Raw genomic sequence first — 21349 nt, 5'->3', positions numbered from 1 at the left:
CTGCTGTAATCTTCTTCTTATCATTAACTTTGCATTAGTCCCGTCAGTGGCATGCTTCCACCCCCAGCCCTAAGCAGTTTAGGGTTGTTGAAGATGGAATTTTGGCCTATGTTCTTGGGTGGAGCGTTCATACCACCTCACTTTTGGCACGCCTCCGTCATCCCTTTTGCACTCAGGGAAAAGGTAGATGTCAACCTGACCTTCTCATCCTCACTCCTAATTTGAACGCTTATTTCTAAAGGAGAATTATTGTCAGACAATAAAGTAAGCCAAATGAAACGCCGTTTTTTATAAACTTAATGTAAGTCACAAATAATTCATACATAATGAATGTAACAAAATTGGTGTAAATTCAGATATTAGATTGATTGGTATTATAAGTTAAACTTAGTTTCTCAGCTCTAGGAATTGATGAGAAACCCTCATCATTCCCCTAGCAGTCCAGAGTAACTGCAGCCTAAAAAATAATGTTATTGGCAAACCTTAGTGTACTTTGCATCCACTCCATGCTCACAGTACTAAGACAGAAAACCTTGAACAGGGACTGTCTTTTGCGCTATGTGTGAGGAGTATTTAATATAATGGGAACCTGGCCCTAAGAAATCCTTGTTATTGACATGGTACAAGTAATGATTAGAAGATGCTGGAAGATATTCTCAAGTTATTCAGCTTGGTGCTTCTATTTCATGCCCAGAAAATGCTGGTGACAAGGCAGAAGCCTAAATACTTCTCTGATTTCTTTGCCCTTTCATCCTCACCAGCAGTAGATCAAGAGCGTAACCGCAGACTGGTGCCTGTGGTGCAGAGCTCTGGGAGCCACTGTCTGTGTATACTGTAGCATGCTGATAAAAAAAAAAGTAACCTCAACAACAACAACTAGAAGGAAGAGTTATTTTCTTGTCTCCTTTGGAATAGAGACCTGGATGCAGGCGGGAGGTCCCGGTGTCTGGAGAAGTCTGCGTGGCAGAAGGGTTTTGATTGCCTTTGTAATTGTTATAATGGTAGGTTGGAGAATTGCAGTGGTTCCATGAGTGACTCCAGCCATTCCTCCTTGTGGTTCTCTGTGTGGTTACAGCAGTAGATTGAACATCCTCATGTGCAGATGTTCCATGTCTGGGAATGTTTCAGATGATTTAGTGAGGTCTGTGGGTAATAATGGGCCACAAGGAGCAAGGGAAGAACCCAATCTTCAGGAAGTATGAAAAGTGGTTGGAGAAGAGTGGTGCAGAGGTAAAGTAGGAGGGAAATTGACCCAGATACAGAGAAGCCAAGGGGGCAGATGAGCATGGTATGTCCAGGGCTCACCCTGTCTGGTATCATGAGCTCAGAAGATCTCTGAAGTTCCTCTGTATGGTTACAGCCACTAGTAAAGTTTTTTATTGTATTCTTAAGGTTTTTTTTGTCATGAACATAATTTTCTGTTGAGCACTTTCATTCTTATTGATCATACAATTATACCACATTCACAATAACAATGGAGGAGTTACTACAGCGTGCTTTGGGAATTAGATTATCCAACGTTTGCCAAAGAACTCATAAGATCTCTACTTCAGCCATAGGTAGACCATTATAATTTTAAATCTCAACTGTTCCAAAAATTGAAGGAAATAGGCTTTTGGTTTTTCTAGGTGACATAGTCTAGTAGATACCCCTTTTGAGAAGCTCTCTCATATGCTGAAATTTAAAAACTTTCATTCCTCATCTCATTATTTGTGCATTAATACTTTTACATGTGCTTTAAATAGCTCACTTTTTCTGAAATTCCATCTCTCCTCTTCACACATTTACTTCTCTAAGGAAATATGTGATCCTTTTCCAAACCAAAGTTTTTTAAATCAAGCTTAAACTATAAACCACAGCATTCTTTGGGGATATGTCTACATTGCACACTCAGCAGAGGATTGCTGTATAAAGAAGGAATTGGTGGTAAAAAAGTTAGCTCAGGTGCTGGTAGCAGCTTATGCATAGCAGCTCTAGATTCTCTGTGGGCTGCTGCCCAGAGAAGCAGAATAGGTTTGCCTGTGTTTTTGGAGATAGGTTGGTATCAATGCATAAAACAAGCTGGCTCTGTTATGTTTATGCTACACCATGGTCCCTCCTTCTTTTGTTCTTTCAAATGGTGTTCTATCTTCTTTGGCTTTAAAGCAGATGCTCCTAATGTGTGTTCACTGGTTGAGATGTGGGTTGCAGCAATAGACAACAACTAAGAGCTTTGTCATCTACAATGACAGATGGTATAGCTTAAAAAAGGGGAAGGGCCAAAAGTTGTGTCTCCTCAGTTCCTCTCCAGGGCTGTAACCTGTAGCCTTTGGTGTCCCTCCTGAATTCACAAGGTGGGGCTGCAAAGAATTCTTTTCAGAGCATTGTGCTTACAGAGTACTGAGGCTGAAGTGAAATCCATGAATTTTTTAAAATGGAAATTCCCAAGAATTTGACCAGAGATGAAAATACCAAAAAAGCCCCTAGCGCAAACCATATTGTATATATATCCATATATACACAATCTATATATTCAGGAAATTCTAGTACCAATAGCTCTGGTTATTTTTGGCCCATATGAAACCAAAGGCAATAAGCAGTAAAGTCTGCAGTGCCCATTACAGAGGCAAATTCTCTGCCAGTAACATTTTAGTTTTTTTTAAGTAAATAAAATAAAATAAATAAAAATAGGTAGAGTGTTCCTTGGCTGCGTGCTCCTCTGAGTGGGTTTCTTCTTTTTCATCTTCAGGGGTTTAGTTTGGCTGGGCCCAAGGAAAGGGGTTTCCTCCAAGAGTCTTTTTTTCATCACTCCAAGAATTCCTGATCACTTTGCTTTTGCTGCACCCTTCCAAATAAATTCCAAACACATTTCCTGCCTTTTCATAGCATCAGCACTGTTAATACAGTGGATGACACTGTTAATATAGTAGTAGGCAGGTTAAGGAGTGGCAAGCATGAAATGAAGGGTTGCTGGAGGAACTATGAAAAAATGTTAAAAATACCATCTAAGATTCAAACCAGGTTTGTGTTAGTGGGATGAATTCATTGGATTTTTTCCTACCTGACTCTAGTATAAAAGTCTTCAAAGAGAAAGCTTGCTAAATTAAACCTCAGCAATGCGAGGAAATTCAGGATCAGTTGAGATACAGATTTTGCTTGTTAATCCTTACTGTGATTTCAAATCAGGCTTTGAATTCATCTGTGGATCACCAGGCACAGGAGACTGAAATCTGGGCCTCAAAGAAACATGAGGTAGGCTAAAAAGGTCACAAGATCTCAAAAACCAACATTTTCTTCCTTCCAAGCCTTCATGCGTATTTATGCAGAATTCTTCTTTGCAATCACAAACTGCAGTTCAGTAATAAACAAAACCCTGAAATTCTCAAGCAATCTCATGCCAGGATCAAGGTTCTTCAGAAACCTCAAATATCACAAGCGATAAAACCCTGGAAGCTGGCATAAGTAGCTTTGAGATTGAAATCATGCACTAGCCAGTAGTCTGAGACTCATTTCTCTGGCCATTGGGAGTTAATACCAGCTGAAATTCTAAGTGAAACCTGGAGTGTTAATCTGCACTGAGGAGATCTAGGGAAAGCAAGTGCCTTAATCCCTGCAAACCCTGTGATAAATTTGTTACTGCCTGTCTACATGCATACCTCATGGACCATTCATTTGGGCATCAGTTGAACCTGTTAGGATAGAAGGAGGCTGACTAAAACAGAATGATCTTACCCTTATATTTCCCTTTAAATTTCAGAAAGTACTGCAGGAAATCCTGAATTTATCTGAGATAAACTGTACATACAGACTTTTTCAGATGGCGCTTACTTAGAAGACTAAGTTGTTTATCCTCTGTTTGCTGCACCATCAGGACTACTGAGAAAGAAGTGCAAACACTTACTGATCTGTTCTCACCCCTTAATTTTATGGTTAAGGTCATTATAACAGATTCTGATTTAGCTCCAAGGAAGGCCCGAAACCCACCACCTGCATCAAACTTCAGGTGTGTCATTTACTGGGCCTCTGCAGCAGCAAAGTTGGGGTACAAACACAATGTGCAAATATGGTGCACCTTGGTAAGTGCGAGAGAGAGCGCCTAAAGCTGGAATTCAGAGAGATCCCTTTCATTCATCCATGAGAAAAGGCCTCATTCTAATTGTTCAAGCCTGACTGGATTACATCACTTTCCCCCTCATTTCACTCCCTCCCTCCTTTTATTTGCACCCCTTGTTGGGCAGGAGCATTGAGTGTTGAGTAGAGGCTGCCTTAATGATGCATGCTGATCGCTTCATTCCCTGCTGCCCCCCCCACCCCCCCACCACTGCCTCCCCCAGGGCTTTGAAGTGTGTTCACGTCTCAGGCTCCAGTTCAGAGGTCACTTTGTTTATTTATGCAAAGCTGGCTCATCTGTGAAATGGGGCTTTCAAGGCCTCTGACATCAAAGGCTCCAAAGCTGGTCCCATCAAGTCAGAGCAGGGACTGGCCTTGCATTATAACAAATTAAAGCAACTTTGTGAATCATAGAGAAACATTATGGCTAGAGTTTTGCTTCATAAAACTGGGATGTTGTTTTGACTTGGGGATGGGTGTTCAGAACATGGTATTGGTCTGAAAACAAGTCATGCCCACTCAGCTAAAACATGAAGCCTTCACGGAAGGTCTGTGGGTAAATAAAATTTGATCCAGGCTCAGTAACAGCCTGTGAATATTTCCCATCATCTCCTCTTGGAGTCAGACCATTAGGTAGAATTTTCCATTTGTGGAACAATTCTGCTATGGCAATAAATGGTAACTATACTCTGCTTATATGGCACTCTTTGTCCCATAGGATCCCATTTGTCAACTGATGAGGTTACATGCAGAAATCCCTGTCTGAAGAAATCTAACCTGTTTGTGAAAGGAAATCAACCAGAAAGACACATGGCAGGTGATATGCATAGAGTGTCATGCTTTCTGGAGTATAAAAGAGCAATTTGGCCATGATGTCAGCACTGATAGCTGAGGCCTTATACTCTCAGATGCATCAAATCTCATGCAAAAACAAGCCAATGATCCCCGTTTCATCCCACTCAACACTTCCCCAGACCACACCAATCTGTGGCATCTCAGCCTGGAAGCTTGCTTGGAACAACATCATGGGGGGCATCAGCTGGGGGTCAGCCACTGAGACGGCATTCCTGAACAACCACATGCCTTTGGACCCATTCTGACCTGACCTTTAATGGTCAGGTGTGATACTTGGAGAGGATACTTGGAGGCTACATACGTTTGTCCCTTGTCTCCAAGTCTATCACTTGATGTGACAGGGGAGACAATCACCTGACCTGATAAGGGAATCTTCCACTTCAGGTTTCTTGACCAACCAGTCAAGCTTTCTAACACATCAGAACCAACTTGTACAGAGAGGACAACCAAATCATGTGCACAGTGTGTGTTTTCCTACCCCCAAGGTACTCGTGACATAAAATTAGTCAGTGATTATTTTTCAAGTCAGGTTTTCCACATAGTCTTCCAACTGGCTGCTCTCCTAACCCTGTGATAGTGTCCAAGATGTCCAGCACATGATGACCTTCCAATATAGGTCACGGAAAAGGGAGCTCGTAGGAAACTTCAGCAGCTCATCCTTCTTAGCACTGCCCCTTGCAGTCATATGCTGGCAGCAAGGCTGGCCTTGCTGCCCAGCTGGTCTCACTGCCCTTTGGCTGCTGCTGGATTTTTGTGTGTGTTCTTGTCACACTGACCTGCCTCTGTGGGAAGTGACAAAGATTTGAATAAGCAATCAGCTTATTAGGCCTTTTTTGAATATAGCTAAGACTCATGATTTCTATTACCAACTCATTGTTTACATGGTGATCGTATGTATTTAATCACCCATTCTCTGTCTAACAAGGGAATTCTTCAAAACAGGGAAGAACAGATACTTCTCATGTATGCAGTAGCAACTTTGGGTGTGATTGTGCTGGGTGGAAGTCAAATCTCAGTGATATATCTGAATCAAGCAGGACTCTTCCATAATAAGATTGTTCTTGAGGTATCTACCCCTGCTTTGCTGCTCCACTTTATAAAATAATGTGCTTCTTTTTGGCACTCTGGTACCACAGTTTAGAACTTAAAACACTCACCCAAGGTACAGGAGGGGAGGTTCAAATCCCTCTGTGGAGGTAGCAGAAGGACTTGACCCTGGGGTACTCACCTTCCAGGCTAATGCTTTATTGTTATAATACTGGCTGCTCTCCTGGCTTGCTCACACTTTTAAGCTCAAACTGAGATTCCCTTGTTTCTAGGAATCACTCCCAAATGTGCTTTGATGAGTTTCATTCACTTTCTGTATTTCACAAATCAGCTTTTTTCTTGCAGTTTTCAGGTTTTCTTGCAGTTCTTGCAAGTGGAACAGAGATTTCAGTAGCATCCCCTCACCCACTGTGCACCTCTGGGTCTGAGAAGAAGTAGTTGTATTCTACACAAGTTTCCATGTTTATGACATTTCCACTCCACCCAAGTCTTCTGCTATGTCTTGGTGTTACTGTTACCACATTCCTAACAGGCATGAAACTGGTTCCAGTGGATCTATACCAACAAATCTAAATGCATGTGGATACTTCTTGCTACCCTGCCAAGTTTGGGATTTGGTGGGGTAACAACCCAAGAGACATCTTCAAAGGATCAAACAGATTCAGGACAATTTTACTGACATCAAAAGCTTGGCAGCATGTCAAGAGGTGTTGAGGATGCCAGTCGGTCCTGGTGTGCAGGCAGGAGGAGTGCACATGGACTGACATACTGTAACACGAGGCAAGGGAGGCTGCCCTGCTCTTTGTACACTGAGCTGGAGAAGATTGAGATATAATTGACAGAGCATCGCCACTTAAAGGCATTAGCCACTTTTAAGATATTCAGCAGCTTAACAACAGGCAGGATTCTAACATCTCTGACCATGTTTTTCCTTTCTTCTTCATTATCCAGTACATTTTTATAATGGTACTGAGGTATCTACTAAGTTCTCTACCACAGAGCATCCAGAATTTCATTCATAGCCCAGCTGGTATTTAGGATAAAAACTGTACAGGCTCCAGAAAATAATCAATTCACCATTTTGACTGAAAGGAGACAATGCATCATAAGCAAGCCACCATATATAATGGGTAAATTTGTACTGCCCACATTTAGTTTGCCAAGGCTGTTTGCTGAGCGTGGCTGTGTTTCACGCTGCTTCCCCACTGCTCGGACAGGAGCTGGCCTGGGAAAGCCTCTGGGATTCCAGGGACAGCAGAGGGTGAGGGAGGTGGGACAGGGCGGGCGGCCAGAGCGAGCTGCTGGAGCAAGGGCACGGCGTGCTGTGGCCCTGAAAGTTTTCTTTACCCCTTGAAGTGACAGCTGCACATACCTCCGGGGGGAACTGAGCCGAAGTCGCCAGTAGCAGAAGAGAAAAATCTGCCTGGGGTGAGGGAAGACAAAGTCCAGCAAACGAGAGCTAAGAATGTGGCAGCATAAAGTACCCTGTATTGAAGAGACAGGGTGGTTTTCCAAACTAGTGGAAATTGGGCCGAGGATGGGGTTATAGCCTTGGACTTCACTCACAAGGCCTACATGCACGTTTATGCTCCAAACATTGTTTAAGCCCAGTGCATCTTCTAAAGTAAATTTTTGCACTGCAATAGATGTAGTTCTGCTAGTTCTTACTGAGGTGGACCCTGCCTACCCCAGAACTCTCTCTGCCAACCAAGCTGCCCTCACAAAGATGAAATAAAACTTTAGTCCTGGCTTTATTACACACAGAATCATAGAATCATTAAGGTTGGAAAAGACCTCTGAGATCACCAAGCTCATCCCCACCATGCCCACTGACCATGTCCCTCAGTGCCACATTTCCAAGGTTCTTGAACACCTCCAGGGATGGTAACTCCACCACCTCCCTGGTCAGCCTGTTCCAACAATAGGGAGTGATTAGGGACAGAGAGCTGTATCATTGCTACAGGTGGATGGGCAGACTTCATTTCTTTTTTTTTTTGTTTAATCATATATATGTGTATATATACAACTTTTCCATGCTTTGACCAGCCATATCTTTGTGTTCGTTATCCCTTGAGGGCTCATTTGACCCAGCAGCAAACCTGCTTGCTTTCCTGATTTTGTATGGAAGCTGAAAGGCAAATTAGTGGCCCTGATTGCACTGCTTGTGCTCTGTGTGACTGATCACATAAGCCTTCACCACCTCCCAGGTTTAATTATCTGTAATTTTTATTTATACCATTATTTGCATAGAAGGTACAACAGATTGGCTCCTCCTAGAGAATGGCAACCCGTAAACATAAACAATGAGTCTTTTGTCAGCTGTTGATGGAAACATTGATTAATCTCCCATTGCTTTGGTAGCTTGCCGAAAAGCTTGTAAAGCAGCAACTAAATTGTTTACTAAACTGGCTAAGCTGTACATGCCAGGATGTGAATGCCAAATGTATGTCGAGTGCCTTTCAGCTTCATGGTGCCTGCAGGAGGAAATGCAAACTCCCTACATCACACTGCTGCACTGCAGGAGATCTTCCTAACATCTTCGCTTTCCTCTCCATTGCAGATGACACCAGCTCAGGAAAGAACAGCCAGACACCCGAAGGCTCTAATGGAGAATATGAAGATCATTCTGGGAAGCAATGGGGTAAGGAACAGTGTGTGTTTGCTTTCTATTCCTGGTTCAGTGCTGTTCACCCAGCGTGTTTCTCAGTCACAGAAGGAAAGGAAAAGGCAGAGCAAATGGAGTGAGTTCTCCCTGCAGATGGTCAAATAATAAACAGAGCCTCAGCTAAACATGTTGGTGTGAATGGATCCCATCCAAGGGTACTTCTGCAAAACACAGCCCATGACCTGCTTTAGGGCCCCCTGCCTTATACTCCAGCATGGTTCTCCCTTTCATTTGTTTTTTTTGGGGCAGTGACTTTCCTTTGCATGTGCAGCTATTATAACTTTCATAGACTCTGTAAAAGACACATTGACTTCTACAGGAATATTTTCAAAAGCCTTCATTGCCAGCATAACACTACTCCCACTGAGGGCAAATAGGAGGTCTTGACTTCACTTCAGAAGTATTAGCATTAAGTCAAAGCGGAGTACTTTTGAAAATTACCCTCTTTTTTAGACACCTGTATGAACTTCTCTCAATCCTGGGCTGTTCAAGGAGAGGATTTCAATACTGTTATAAAGTTTAGGAGAAATGTCTCTCCTAAAACACATGAATCACAGCAAGATTCACAGATCCAACATTTGGTCCAAGCGCTCCTTGAAGAATAAGAAGTTGTCAGGCTGATGCCAAACATCTCTTAGCTATTGCTGTCAGGAGAGTTTAAGACCCCAAGAGATGAAGCAAGGCATTTCCATTTTGCTCTCAGTCTGTCCCTTTGAGTACTATGACTGAGAGATGGCTTTCTCCCATGTTCATGGCCAGTGAGTAACCTCATCGCAATGGTAGGGGTGGAACCTGTCATGCTGTCACCATGAGTCCCCACCACTTGAACTAAGGCCAGCTTTTTTCAGGAGCTGGCAAAAAAAGGATGTGGTGTACTGAAGTGTAGTCCCATCCAAGGCTGTGGCATAATGGCCTTGAGTTACAATTTCTACTGAGCCTGAGTTTGTTCTGAGAGAGGAAGGCAACCTCCACACATTCCTTCTAGAAAAGGATGACAATGTATTTGAGATAGGAAAAGCATAGCTCCAAGTTGGGAATCCTTCAAAAGGGATTCATCATCTAGCAAGGACAGTTCTCATCTCTCTACCTTTCGTTACCCAGGGGAAGATAGGAGTAGGTATTAAAAGTTATGTTAGACGTACTGCTGTGAGAGCCTGGGAGACAGGGAGAGGAGATAGCTAAACTCCTTCCCAGCTTTTTGTGCTGATAACCTCCTGCTTCATTTCACTTTCATTAACTTGAACCTTCATGGTAAACAGGTTTCAGCAAGAAACCCATGCACAACACTGTTTCTTTGTCCCTATCTGCTTGTGTTTTCCCTTGCTCTTGTGCTTGGCATAATTTAAACTGTACAAATGTGCCGTTCATGTTTATGAAGCAAACACCAAGCGATGTGGAGGAGAACAAGCAATGAAGTATAAATAACACAGAGGCACTTTGTAATGACCTTCTCTGGCACTCCAACAAGCAAAACTTCTGTAAATGGTACAGATCTAGGGACAGACATTTACCAGCACAAACTCAAAGGAGACCCTTTCTGTCTCACAGTGCCGCTTCTCTCTCCATCTCCTTTGTGACTGCTGAGCCTCATTTTCTCTCTTATGTGAGTCTCTCTTTTTCTCCTTTTCTGTCGACTGTCCTTTCTAAACTTGTCCAATTCAGGCTTTTGTCAAGGAAGCATTCAGGGCTGTGTAAACGAGATCTGATTTCAGCATATTGCATGCAGGCTTTTGAGAGTATGCAATCACTTATCCTTCCCTAAATAGAGCAAGAAAGACAGAAAGAGCCAAACGAGTTTAGCTTTACCTGTAACTTGGTGTGTATCTGAGCAACGTTGCATGAGAGACAGATTTATGGGAATCAGAGCAAGAGAAGAATATAAAAATATTATAGACCTGCTTTTGGGGATAAAGTTTCTCTTTTGCACCATTCTTACTGAACAGGGAGATCATGATCTGAAATACTGCTGTGGAAGCAGGGAAGGATGGGGGGAAAGGTCTGAGCTTGCAGTCATTCCTAATGTTCAGCCCTGATGGGGTTAATTTTCCCTCTGGAGGCCAATTGTTTTGCTGGGAGGGAGCCTCCTCTTGCAACAGATCCTTAAGGGAATACCTAGAAATTTACACAGCAGGAGCTGTGCAGGGGGTTATTTACGCACTAGGAGCTGTGCAGGAGGTTAGTATGTCACACTTGCTGCTCAGCTGTCATGGCAAGGATTCTCAGGGCCAGAGTTGCTCCAGTTCATTAGATTACACATGAAAGTCTCTGCATGGAGAGCAAAGCATTTCTGAGCAAGAGTTTGAAATAACATGAAATGGCTGGGACCCAGAATGACAGTCAAGGAGGGCAAGAGAAGGCTGCAGAGGCAGATGGTTTCTCCTAAAGAAAGAGACTCCAAGAGCGGGGAATGCCAGAGGGTGTCTTCTTCTGAGGGAGGGTTGTAGGTCAAGGCTGCAGGGGGGTGAGAGCACCGGGGGACAGAGACACAGACCTCAGAGAGCAATGGCTGCAATTCGCAGATGCGTGGAGAGAGGAAGCTGCAAACTGACCTCCTCCATCAATCAATTCTTTACTATGATGCACATCCCAGAGCTTCTGCCCCTGTCTCTGTGCAGCAGGACTGGCTCTGTAGTCCCACCTGCAGCAAACTTCCCCAGCACCCAGAGTACAACCTTCTCAACTTGCTTCAGTGTGTTGCGATCTACTGTAGATCTCTAATTGTAGTGGTTGATAGGCATGTCCAAGACAATGGCCAATCATCCTCTGTTTTTTGTTTTCTCCAAGCAAAGAAACAGGGAGAATATACCAGGGAGTATGAAAACGTAAAGTGATTGCCATCATAGGCTGAAAAGTAACATCATACTAAGCATGAAAAAAGATTCAAACCAGGGAGGGAAACCTATTGTGGAGCTGGCAAGGAGAAAGTGGTTTTGTCAAAATGAAGAAGAGAGATGAATTAGGCAGGAGCCTTCTGGAAGCAGTGAGAGAGTGCCAAGTAGGAGTCAGAAGTGGTGTTAATCTCAGCAGCAGACTGTAGCTGTAAGTGCCCTTTTTCTGACATGGCATAATTAAGATATTACAAGGAAAGCTGTAGTTTCTTTTGGATTTTCAGGCTTTCGCCTGATTGTTTGACTCAGTTTCATTAAGGACACTGAGGGATGCTGGGGTTGTTCTATGCAGGAGGGTAATGTATTCATAGCAGTCTTCTAGACACTCAACTGCACCAGGCTGGGTGGTGCTTTCTAAATAAATTGGTATGAGCTGGAATATGAGATATGCTTGTTTCGATGGTGCTGTGAGTGCCTCTTGGGAAATTCACTCATAATGCTTGACAGTACTATGCTGCTTTATATGCCTTTTGCTCACCGAGGTCAATTGCTCCTGCCTCTTGCAGCCCAGCCCAGATTCACGCAGCCTGCAAAGATGAGACGCAGAGTGATCGCCCGTCCTGTCGGCAGCTCCATCCGCCTGAAGTGTGTGGCCAGCGGCAACCCACGGCCTGACATCACATGGTTGAAGGACAATAAACCCCTTATGCCCCATGAGATTGGGGAGAACAAGAAGAAGAAGTGGACACTGAACCTGAAGAATCTGAAGCCGGAGGACAGTGGGAAATACACCTGCCGAGTGTTTAACAAAGTTGGGGAAATCAATGCAACTTACAAAGTTGAAGTGATCCGTAAGTGCAGCTTCTATAGTAGAAATGGGAGGAGGAAGCTATCAGAAAGGGGTTGGATGAGTAAAGAGAGTGTGGTTGTAAGGATGCAGTGCTGATAGTTGGATATAGACTTGTGTAAAGGTTAGAAATACCAACAGGAACCATTAGAGAAAATTTTGTTGAAACTAGAATAAACCTAACATCCAATAAAGACAGAGTGTTAATAATACAATTTAGAAGTCTGAAATAAAGATAAGCATTTAGGAAGCTGTCATCTCTAACATCACTCGCGTGGCATAAGTTCACAACTGGCCAGTTTAACTCCATGCAGCTGACAATCAGTTTAAGGGCAAAATGAGAACTTAACGGGAAAGCCCTTCACAGAGGGCCATAGAGGAGGGTGGAAATACTAGTAGAGTTCAGATTACTTTATCAGAGTAAAGTGAAACCAATCAACTGAAAATTTAGACTAGATATCTGTAATGAGAGACCCACTTCTTTAGAGAAATGTCCCAAGGGAATGAGCAGAAACATTATGACTAGATTGATTAGCCAGACACGACTTTAAGGCCAGGTTTTTGAAAGCATTTAGACATTTGGAAGTTCACGTGGATACAAATGAGATGCTAACAAAAGTTTAAAATCCTGCTGAAGTCCTGTATGTATCTTTAGTCTCAGCCCTTAGAAGATGATCTGTGAGGGATTACCTTACTTTGTGGTGTAGTAGAGTAAATTGCTCTACTTACCGGCTAGCTATTCTGATTTTTGGCCTCTAATCTCCTTTTTCCCCTATTACTACTGAAGATAATTATACTCAAAGCTACCTAAGTCTACCGAAGTAGAACTCTTATTCTTAAATCATCATGCTTTATCTATGACATCATCATAAGTTGCCATGGAAATGATACTGGAACAGCCAGATGAAGAAGAAGAAGATGAGTGGAGTGGGGGAAGAAGGAGTATCCTTCATTAATGAGGAGCAGGGGCACGGAGGGCTGTTTCCAGCCACATGGAAAGCATGTTGTTTGTCCATCTGTGCATGTGTTTTAGCATGAGAAGGTTTATCCCAGTGTGAAAGATTGTTCTTAAAGGTAAAGATCTGGTCCCTGATAAGTCCTTTCTCTAGAATAACAGGAATTAAAAGCACATGTGGGGAGCTCTGTTGGGCTCTGAAGGCACAAACCTGCTGGACATCTGGATTTGATAAAGATGCAGCTGTGTGGAGACAGTAAAAACATGTGTTTACACTAAAACCAGGAGCAGAGACAGGGAAATGAATCAAGCCCCATCCTAATGGCAGCTGTGGCATTTTCACTTCATCAAAACCAGACAGCACCAGGAACAAACCCCTTTCTGTGTCCCTGTTTATCTTGGTTTTTATCAACTTAAAGATGTATGTAACCTTTGTTTTCATTAGCTTTTGCTGGCTAGGAGTGAAAACAGTAACGAAAGCTGGAACCAGAGTCAGGCAGATAAGGGCATTAAGCAGTCTTCAGACGTCTTTCTATTTTTAACATCATTTTGTGGAGTATTTCTGGTTTTATTCAATTTCCTCTTTCTTTTTTTCTTTTTCTTTCTTTTCCTTGAGCATCCACTCCTAAACCCATCCTGCTTATCTGAGTCTCAGTCTCCCCAGTTGTGATTTCTACTTGTAGTCCTATGGAGACCGTGGTGGTATTTTTGTTTCCCAGGCACATCTTTAGAGCTCTCATTGTTGACAGTACCCTGACTTTTTGAAAGAGGGTCCATTGTTCCTTGCTGTCACCTCAAAGCCTGTGCTGGTGGGAGCTGTTGTGCTACACGATCAATCCAGCAGTGTTTTGCCTTCAAAAGTGGTTGATGATTGCCAGCAGTTACCACCCACTGCGATACCATCATTTCTCTCTGTACCTAGGAAAGGAGTTTTCAGTAAATCCTTGTCTGGAAACTGAGACTCCTTTCTGTGATGCTGCCACCAAAAAAAAAGATCCTAATATTTCAAGGAATGAGGAATTTAGTTTTCTTTTGATTTTATGTGGTATTGGCACAACCTAAGGCTTATGATCATGCTGGGAAGCATGGTCTTGTGAATGTTCATGTCCGATTTTCTTTCCTACCATCTTGTTTCCTTCATCAGCTGAGACTTGAAGCAAAATCTGAGTGAGAAATGGAAGATTTTGTCATTGGCTAGAAAAAAAAGATCTCTGGCCTATTACTCCACAAATGTTACTCCAGTGAGTATGTGGACAATTAGACTGAAGAAAGAAATAATAAAAGCAGTTGATAGGTGAGGCTGATGCAAGATTTGCTGCACTCGTGGTGCCTGTGGCTTTAGCTGCTGTAGCCTAGCAGTGGTGCCATGGTTTTGAACCAGAGTTTTGATCCCATGGACACATGGCAGGCCAGCAAGAAGGGTGACAGTCTGCTTCCCAGGGATTCCCAGAGCAAAGATATGAGACACAGCCTGCTATCACTGCTGATAGAGAAACCATGAAGGAAGGGGTTTCTTCCCATCTATTTGTTTTTTTGTCTTTAGGAGATATTTGGGAAGACCAAAAGGAGTAGGAACATGTCTTACCCCAAGTTCCTGTACCCAAACTGTCTGTAGCCTCATACTTGCAAATAATCTGATCTAAAAAAAATGAAAGCCTGGAGGTTGTGCCTGAGAATACAGCTGTAAATTACACCCTAACAGAGGCGACGATAAAAGACAGAATCACAGCATGGATGAGATGGGAACCTCTGGGTTTTTCTGGCCCCATAAGGGCCCTTCTGAGCAGATGCCCAGTCCCAGGATTACCACTTTTAGCTCTTTCTTACAGCTGCAGCATAAAACAGTGGACTGGGGAAATTCAGCTGAGGTCTCAGCCTAATGTGGGGCAGAGATTAAAATTAGACAGTTTTTTGCATGCATTCTACACCTTTTTCCAATGTTTCTGGAATCATGAGTTAATCAGGTTGGCAAAACCCATTTTCCATGGAACTCCTTTTATTTTTGTGCAGAGAGAACCAGATCCAAGCCCATCCTGACAGGGACACACCCCGTCAACACAACAGTAGACTATGGTGGGACCACATCCTTCCAGTGCAAAGTCCGCAGTGATGTCAAACCTGTCATCCAGTGGCTGAAGCGAGTGGAGTATGGCACAGAGAGCAAGTACAACTCCACCATTGACGTCGGGGGACAGAAGTTTGTTGTGCTACCCACAGGGGAGGTCTGGTCCCGTCCTGATGGCTCCTACCTGAACAAACTGATGATTACTCGAGCCAAGGAAGAGGATGCAGGAATGTACATTTGCTTAGGGGCAAACACCATGGGCTACAGTTTTCGCAGTGCTTTTCTCACAGTCCTGCCAGGTGAGTTGTGCTTTTATTTCCCCAGTCTGAATCAGTATCCGATATCTTGGTACTCTTAGTAACGCAACTACCTGTACGTGTTCTCTACGAGCCTCAGTGATGCTGTGCTAATTAAACCTAGTCCAATTCTACTAAGAGTCAGTGAGCGACTAAATCAGCCCCTGCTGAATTTCTTTCACTGATGGTTTCTTTTCTCCTTCTGTGGGGAACAACGATTCCAGCAGGGTGAAACACAATGCAGGATCTGGAAATCATACTGCAGTTGTAGGGATCATCAACAGGGTGCAGGAGGTGAGAGGGGGACTGAATAGCAGCACAATTTGCCGCCCCATTCCCTGACATTTCTCTTTTCTCTTGTTCTTACTTGTATTGCTTTACTGGTAAAAGAAAACAATGATGCAAGCCCATAAAAGGAGAGAAGAATAAAAACTATCCCAGTCACAAGAAAAGGAAAAGAATGAGTGTGAAAGAGGGAATGATTGATTAGTTAAATTCTTACCCAAAGATCCCCTGAGGGACGTTGTACCAAACTCGTTGCTGCTTCCTGCTCTCCCCAGGCCTCAGAGCTGGTGTCTGTGTCCAGCTGAGGCTATATCCTGTGTATTTCAGGCACACCATCCTCATGTTATCATTTACTTCATTTAATTCTGCCCAATAAATATTTTTATTGAAAGGAGCATCTCCATCTGCATCATTTGGACACGTGAATCTAGCTTTAGAACCACCAGCTTTATAACAAAAATCCATCTTTCTGCTTTTTCTTCCCTATACCTGTGACAGGGCAACACAGATAAGAAAGTGCAGGAGCTGAAGCCAGTATCAGAACATTCTAGCTGTCAGATCTAATGCAATGTCTCTGGTCAAGATATCAGTAAGAGACAGAGACCATAAACTCTCCCAGAGTATTAGAACTGGTTTTCTGTGTATGTAGTGGGGAAAGTGACTCCTATAACTAAGGTACCATGTCTGCTTTTGCTCTATAGTTGCCACACTCTGCATCTTAGTAGTCATCAAAAGTCACCAACGTGAATTTAGGCACCAACAGTATATTGCCAAGCAAGATAAAATGTTCAATTTGCCCTTAACATCTTCTTCTGCATCACTTAGATTTAGGACTAAACTCCAACTAGAAAGCCAGTCTGAAGCAAAATGCTGTGTGGGTGGGATATAACTCAAAGCCTCTGGAAGTTTCCAAACTACAACAGCCTGATCCAGCTCCCACTGAAATCAGTGGGAGACTTTCCATTGATTTGAATGGCACTATAATGAGGCCTCATACCAGAACCAGTGCCCACAGGCCTGCTGTTATTGGCAGTGACGGAGGAGGAGAACCCAGCTTGCCCTCAGAAGCAAAGACGTGGTTGCAAGGCCAAGAGTTAGAAAAACAGAACTTTGCACATAAATCTATCAGAATTGACATAGACAGCTTAGAAGAATAGCAGGGTTGAATATCAAAACAGCCCAGCAGATTTTTGCCAAACAATGTGAAGACTATTGTTCCCGTGGTCAGCTGATGGGTCATTTCCCCGATCCTGACTTGCTTTGAGCAAGAGGTTGGACCAGATGACCTCCAGAGTCCCCTCCAGACTAAATTATTCTGTAATTTCCAGTGTTGGTGGATGAAAGTTTTGTCTATTGAGGTCAACAGTACACGTCCTCCTGACTTCAAAGAAGCCACATGGTATATATTTAATATTTCAAACTAGCCATAGGACTATTTGTCAAAGAGAGAAAAAGACAAGAATATTTTAAAGAAGTTTGGCTTGAAAGTTAAGTGATATATGTTTGAAAATAACATTCTGGGCTGTTTGGATAGCCTGTGGTTTCCCAAGTTTCTGAATGTCGCCCTGTAGGCTGAACTCTGCACCTAGGTATTTTTCAGGGCTTTTGAAAACAACAGCTGGTAGCTATCTAGGCAGTGACTTTGATAGCTGGGGTCCTATCCCACTGCTCCTCTGGGGTCTATAAATCGAGAGATCAGGTTGAGAAACCAGAGTGACTGATCAGGAACGTGCAGGCTGCCAACAGCACAAAGGTTAGGGGGAAGGCAGCTGTGAAAGATGCTGTCTGGAACATCTGACTGCCTTTCTTAAATGAGTTTGCTGCCCATGGAAAGCCAATAGCAGCTCCAAATAAGTTAGTGGAGATGGAGGCTATTTGACATCAAGAGTTGGGTGAGTGAAATGTTAGTTCTCCATTGCTTAGGCACCAAAGGGAAGACACCAGCTCACCTGTGATTTTTGACCTTTCTCTCAGCCACACAAGAAACTCAAGACAACCCCTCCGGACCACCAAATTCTTGCTTCCTGCCCTGTCAGAGCATAGTTTAGTAGCTCCAGTATCGCTAAAGTATGTCTAAAGCTGTGCAGACACAGATACACTCTGTAAAAGCAAGCATACAGCATGTTGTGGCTCTGTGTGATCCAATTGTGCTGCTGACATGGAGATAGCACTGACGTGTCCTTCCATCTGGGCAGGGAAGCCCATGCCATCACAGAGTGAAGATGTTAGGAGACTCTTGGGCTGCCTCTAGTACATGCACATCCATTAAGGCTTGGATAAGTTAAAAAATCCCCCAAAGTCCTCCCGCTACACCAGAGAAAATTAGTTTCTTGTCCTTCCAGGAGCACTGAAAAGCACAGCAGTTACCAAGCACCATGTGCTGGATTGATTTCTCCCTTGTTACTTCGTCTGGCAGGGTTGCCAGACAGCCTGTACAAAAGCCAGCTCAAGTGTGACATCTGTTTCAGATTTACCTTGCCTGCTTTTAATTAACTCTTTCTGTCTCTTCCCTGCCACGATGTCCAGATCCCAAGCCTCCCAGTGCACCTGTGCCCCCCTCCTCAGTCAGCAGCCTTCCCTGGCCTGTGATCATTGGCATCCCCGCCGGAGCGGTCTTCATCTTTGGGACAATCCTCCTGTGGCTTTGCCAGACAAAGAAGAAACCTTGCTCTCCACCAGCTGCTGCCCCTGTGCACCGGCCGCAGCCCCGGGACAGGATCTGTGTTTCCCAGGTCCCAGACAAAGACTGCATCTCCTCCATAAACTATGAGGAATACGTCGCCCAGCAGCAGCATTTACTGTCTCAAGGGCCTGCGCTCGCTCCGGCCATGGCATCCAAAATGTACCCAAAGATTTACACAGACATCCATACCCACACCCACTCACATGTGGAAGGCAAAGTCCACCAGCACCAGCACATTCAGTACCAGTGCTAAGAGGGCGGCCGTGTACAGAAGCTCATGTGGGCTTTTCCTCCTGGTACCTCAGAAGAGACTGCTCAAAGTCAGCTCACACTGCCAGCAATAGGCAAAGCAGACAGAAAAGATTATATATATAATTTTAAATATATATATACATATATATATAATTGTATATGCGTGTGTATGTGTGTATATATATATGTGTATATATCTATATCTATCTATATAAATATATATATAATAGAGAAAGACAGAGGAAAGAGATTTTGTTGTGTTTTTTTTTTGTTTGTTTGTTTTGTTTTTTTCTTAATTATTGCAATCAGGATGTAGCCAAGGAATAATGAAGGAACTCCAAATCCCAGCAGCTAAACAGCCATCTCCACCAGTGGAACCTTCCTGGATTTTTTAAGCAAGGTTGTGGCAAGTGAGACAGGATACAGGGATATAAACCACCACCCCGTTCTGTTGCTAAAAGGAGCAAGAAAAGGTGACATGGTGCTTTTCCAACCCCTGTTCTTGTGCTTGCTGTATATCATGTGTTCTGGTGGGAAGACCCCAGACCTGTCCCACTCATGTGGGAGAAACTTTTCCCTTAGAATGACTCAAGCTGTAAAGATTTAGTTCCAAAGCACAAGGAGAACTTCTTCCAAATAACACAAGAGGGAAAAAAAATGAATTTCTGTTCCCAAAGTGAAATGTTGAATGTTTCTCAAGCACTGTCGTCTTGTCTATAATGCCAACCAAGATGCTTGGCTCTATTTCTTCAAGTTAAAGGCATTGAGTTCCCTCCTAGAGGATTCTACAGAGCAAATATCACTGCCCTGGTCCCATGACTCAGTTCCACTGCCATGAAAAAGGAAGGAAGGAAGGAAGGAAAGAGGAACATTGTACAGAACACCTTTATATTTATATTTAAGAAATAATAATAATTAATAATAATAATAATTGAACTGCTGATGGTGAAGAAAGCAAAACACGCTGATGGCTTACAGTAACAAGCTACTGGATTCTCTACATCAGTTCAAAATTCATGAGAACACAAGGAGAAAGAGGAAAAGAAAATGAGATAATAATACTGTAGGAAAAATTGCATTTGAGAAATATTCACCTAGGTTGTGTGTGGTTGCCCCCTCCCCACAGATAGCATTTTGGAAATGATACAGCTTTGTTTGGATTTGAACAACGGTGAAAACAGAAATAAAAGAGATTAATTAAGGACCATATTATATACCTACGTGGACTGGAAATTAATCCCGTTGCACATGCAAAATTACTTTGTAATTCTATATAGAGTTTAAACAGAAGTCATGTATATTTAATTTATTTTGTTAAACAAGAAAAAAAAAGTGTATGATATTTTCCTCAAAACTGGCATTTCTATGCATATTTTTGATCAAAGAAAATAAAGTGGTTTTTTTTTGTCAGGTTCTATAGATACCATGCTCAGAATATGCTCAGTGTAACAACAGTAAACAGCTGCACTTCTCTGTATGTCTTCTCACTCATAATCTCCTCGTATCTTCTCAGATTCTGCTACTGCCAACATTCACATTAGAAAAATTGCCTTTTTTCCACCATTTATATTGTGATTTTTCAGGTTGGATATTAGAAAAATACTTGCTCACAGAAAGAATTGTGATATATTGGAACGGTCTGTCGAGGGAGGTGGTGGAGTCACCACGCCTGGAGCTGTTCAAGAAACATGGAAATGTGCCTCTGAGGGACATTGGTTGGTGGATGTGGTGGGGATGGGTTGGTGGTTGGACTTGATGTTCTTAGAGATCTTTTCTAATCGTAAGGATTCCATGACTGTATGATTGCAGTGACTGGGTCATTTCCCACAGAGTTCTTGTCACCTCCAGGAGCAAAGAGCTCTGCTTACAGAGAAATCCATTTCATTATGCTTTTTATTTTGGTGTATATTTTTTCAGGGAGGGTGAAGGGGAGAGGAGGAAGAGGTTGCAAACCACAAACCTGATGGACTTTTTCTTTTAAAAAGAAAGTTTTATAAATCAAAGCATAAAAACACGTGAGTCTGTAAAATGAGCTTTAGCCTCAGGGTGCTCAGGAGGAGAAAACATGTAATGGGGTGAGACCTTTCCATGATGCTTCAGTGATGGAGCAATTGTTTGCTGCTTGCTTGAGTGCCACTCAAAGCTTGTTGCAGGGAAAAAAAAGAAGAGATGTGCCAATTTTTAGGTTTGAAAGTACTTCTTTCTCAAGCCTGCTCTGCAAAAGAGATCTTTAGCTTCAGCTGCTCTGACTTAGAGTGAAACACTTCATTTAAGCTGAAACAAAAGAGTGCTTCAGGCTTTTGTTTTTCTCAGAATGTTTCCAAAACTATTTTCTCTGCATCAACTTGCAGTTATTTTTCTGCTGACTTCTTGCATCCTCATATGCAAACCAAACAGCTCCCTTTTTGCTCAGCCAGATCACTGGGAGATGGGGTCCTCATCCAGCAAAGCATGAATGCTCCCACTTTCCCTCACCAACACA

At 43.0% G+C, this 21349-nt stretch overlaps 1 protein-coding gene across 3 annotated transcripts in view; it reads left to right on the top strand.

The window, feature by feature from the left end:
* The window catches only part of FGFRL1 (fibroblast growth factor receptor like 1), a 155773-nt gene extending 135485 nt beyond the window's left edge, over positions 1-20288 (top strand). For all 3 annotated transcript variants that reach the window (XM_015862663.3, XM_085547513.1, XM_032444052.2), the window contains 4 exons: positions 8552-8632; positions 12051-12335; positions 15297-15650; positions 18459-20288. In XM_015862663.3, coding sequence (XP_015718149.1) covers positions 8552-8632; positions 12051-12335; positions 15297-15650; positions 18459-18868 — 1130 coding nt within the window. In that variant the 3' untranslated portion in view covers positions 18869-20288. The remainder of the gene's footprint in view (positions 1-8551; positions 8633-12050; positions 12336-15296; positions 15651-18458) is intronic.
* Positions 20289-21349: the final 1061 nt, after the last annotated feature.

Source organism: Coturnix japonica, chromosome 4 (assembly GCF_054131305.1).
Source record: "Coturnix japonica strain WE chromosome 4, WE-NBRP24, whole genome shotgun sequence".
Classification (NCBI taxonomy): domain Eukaryota; kingdom Metazoa; phylum Chordata; class Aves; order Galliformes; family Phasianidae; genus Coturnix; species Coturnix japonica.
The sequence above is the reverse complement of the archived record's forward strand: the minus strand, read 5'-3'. Positions and strand labels throughout refer to the sequence as shown.